This window comes from Geospiza fortis, unplaced genomic scaffold, assembly GCF_000277835.1.
Source record: "Geospiza fortis unplaced genomic scaffold, GeoFor_1.0 scaffold45, whole genome shotgun sequence".
In the NCBI taxonomy this organism is placed as follows: domain Eukaryota; kingdom Metazoa; phylum Chordata; class Aves; order Passeriformes; family Thraupidae; genus Geospiza; species Geospiza fortis.
Window position 1 is genome coordinate 568461 of NW_005054327.1, and position 3099 is coordinate 571559.

The 3099-nt window shown below is 50.5% G+C and overlaps 1 protein-coding gene across 1 annotated transcript; it reads left to right on the plus strand.

Annotated features, from left to right (window-relative positions):
* Positions 1–6: 6 nt before the first annotated feature.
* Positions 7–2795, plus strand: SLITRK1 (SLIT and NTRK like family member 1). The gene has a single exon (XM_005421109.2). The coding sequence runs from the start codon at positions 168–170 to the stop codon at positions 2244–2246; it is 2079 nt and encodes a 692-aa protein (XP_005421166.1). The 5' UTR covers positions 7–167; the 3' UTR covers positions 2247–2795.
* The last annotated feature ends 304 nt before the right edge of the window (positions 2796–3099 follow it).

Here is a 3099-nt window from a genome sequence, read left to right on the forward strand (position 1 = left end):
CCCCCCTCCGCCGACCCTCCCTGCTCCCCCCCACACATTTTTTTCCTCCCCCTTCGCTGGTGGTTCGGACATTTAATGTATTGAATGAACTGGAATTGCTTTCCGTGTGAGGAGGATGGTTGCTGTTACTTTGTGATGAGATCGGGAATGAATTGCTCGGTTTAAAAATGCTGCTTTGGATTCTGTTGCTGGAGACGTCTCTTTGTTTTGCTGCTGGAAACGTTACAGGGGACGTTTGCAAAGAGAAGATCTGTGCCTGCAACGAGATAGAAGGGGATTTGCACGTAGACTGTGAGAAAAAGGGATTTACCAGCCTGCAACATTTCACAGCCCCAACTTCCCAATTTTACCATTTATTCCTGCATGGCAATTCCCTGACTCGACTTTTCCCTAATGAGTTTGCTAACTTTTACAATGCGGTCAGTTTGCACATGGAAAACAACGGTTTGCATGAGATTGTTCCTGGGGCTTTCCTTGGGCTGCAGCTGGTGAAACGCTTGCACATAAACAACAACAAGATCAAATCGTTCAGGAAGCAGACTTTCCTGGGGCTGGACGATCTGGAATACCTCCAGGCAGATTTTAATCTGTTGCGGGATATTGACCCGGGAGCATTTAGGGACTTAAACAAGCTAGAGGTGCTGATTTTAAATGACAATCTCATCAGCACCTTGCCCCCCAACGTGTTTCAATATGTGCCGATCACCCACCTCGACCTCCGGGGAAACCGTCTTAAAACCTTGCCTTACGAGGAGGTCCTGGAGCAGATCCCAGGCATTGCTGAAATCCTGCTAGAGGATAACCCCTGGGACTGCACTTGCGATCTGCTGTCGTTGAAAGAATGGCTGGAAAACATACCTAAAAACGCTTTGATCGGCAGAGTGATTTGTGAAGCTCCCACTAGGTTGCAGGGCAAAGATTTAAATGAGACCACAGAGCAGGAGCTGTGTAAAAAGAACAGAGTAGATTCCAGCCTAGCTGCTCCCCCTGCCGAAGAAGAAACCTGCGATCCTGGTCCCATTCCAACCCCCTTTAAAATACATGGCAAAGAAGACCCTGCCACGCCAGGATCTGCTCCAAACGGAGGTACAAAGATTCCTGTCAACTGGCAAATCAAGACCAAACCCACTGCTGCTGTGTCGACAGTGAGTGCGAAGAGCAAACTACCAGCCACCTTTTCCTGCCCGCACATCTGCAGCTGTGATCAGATCCCTGGCTCAGGTTTAAAGGTTAATTGCAATGATAGAAATGTGAGCAGCTTGGTGGATTTGAAGCCCAAGCCCTCCAACGTGCAGGAGCTGTTTCTGAGAGACAACAAAATACACACCATCAGGAAATCCCACTTTCTGGATTACCGAAAACTTAATTTACTCGATCTGGGCAACAACAATATTGCCACCGTTGAGAACAACACCTTCAAGAACCTCTTTGATCTCCGATGGCTCTACATGGATAGCAATTACTTAGACACCCTGTCCCGGGAGAAATTCACTGGGCTGCAAAACCTGGAGTATCTGAATGTGGAGTTTAATGGGATCCAGATGATTATGCCTGGTACCTTCAATGCGATGCCCAAACTGAGAGTCCTCATCCTCAACAACAACCTGCTGAGGTCTCTCCCAGTAGACGTGTTCGCTGGGGTCTCACTTTCCAAGCTGAGCATACACAACAATTATTTCATGTACCTCCCGGTGGCGGGGGTGCTGGACCAGCTCACCTCCATCACCCAGATCGACCTGCACGGCAACCCATGGGACTGTACTTGCCCTATCGTGCCTTTCAAACAGTGGGCAGAGATGCTGCGCCCCAAGGTGATTATGAGTGACCTGAGGTGTGAGTCCCCTGAAGATTTCTTCAAGGAGGATTTCGAGTCTCTCTCCAACGATGTGATTTGCCCTCAGTTAAAAATCTCTCCCACATTAACTTCTACTAACAAAAACAGCACCGGGTTGACAGAGACAGGTACTCACTCCAACTCCTACTTGGAGACCAGTCGGGTCTCTATTTCGGTGCTAGTGCCAGGGCTTCTGCTGGTTTTTGTGACCTCTGCCTTCACAGTGGTTGGCATGCTCGTTTTCATCCTGAGGAACAGAAAGCGCTCCAAGAGGAGGGACGCCAACTCCTCTGCATCTGAAATCAACTCCTTGCAGACGGTCTGCGACTCGTCCTACTGGCACAACGGGCCCTACAGCGCCGACGGGGCCCACAGGGTGTACGACTGCGGCTCCCACTCCCTGTCGGACTGAGGCGGCTGGCGGGGCGGGGGCGGCCGCCCCCCGGGACCTGCCCTTCATGCGCCGGCCGGGGACAGCTCTGCACCTCCGCTACTACCTTTTGTGAGAAGCGAAACACACAGACACCCGCACGCCCTTCCTCACGACCCCGATAGCAAGCGCCGAGGCCCAGTGAGCGGCGGGGGGAGCTCGGCGCCGGAGCGCATCCCTGCAGCGCTGCGCAGCCCGGCGCGGTGCGCGCATCCCCCGCCCGTGCGTGGCCGGAGCAGCGACAGACAGACGAGGAACAGCTTCCTTCGGTCCGGCAGGGCGAAACACGGCTCCTGGTTTTGTTGGGCTTTTGTTCAATTGTGTTGGGGTTTGATTTGCTTTTTTGCCCTCTTCCCTTGTGGACCGACCCCTTTTCAAGAGGCCGGGAAAATGAGGGGAGCAGAGGACTGGTGTTGGCCTCCTCCTGACGGCAAAGCAGGAGTGGAAAGTTGCACGAAGGCATGAATGTAATGTAAATAAATGACTCCGACTCCGAAACAAACAGACAAAAGGACAAAAAAAAAAAAAAAAGGAACCAAAAGCCCTGCAAGGTCGCATGGATACAACGCACCCCAGGGACGCTCCAGCCCCCGACTGGAAGCAACGTCTAGTTCACACCATCATCCCTCTTACCTGATAAGTCCCTTCGTATCAAACCTTCTATATACAAAATACAGTATAATAAAAAGTGCCATTTCGCCAGTTTTTTTTTTTTGTGTGATCAATAGGCAGTAGAGATCGTACTTTTACAGTGGAAAAAATTGTAAAGATTTTATTTAAGACATAGTTGCATGAATATTCTCATTGGATTTTTTAAAATTTTTATTTTTATGTC

What these genes read in the sequence shown, in the direction of transcription:
- SLITRK1 (XM_005421109.2), top strand. Translation starts at nt 168, where the DNA reads ATGCTGCTTTGGATTCTGTTGCTGGAGACGTCTCTTTGTTTTGCTGCT.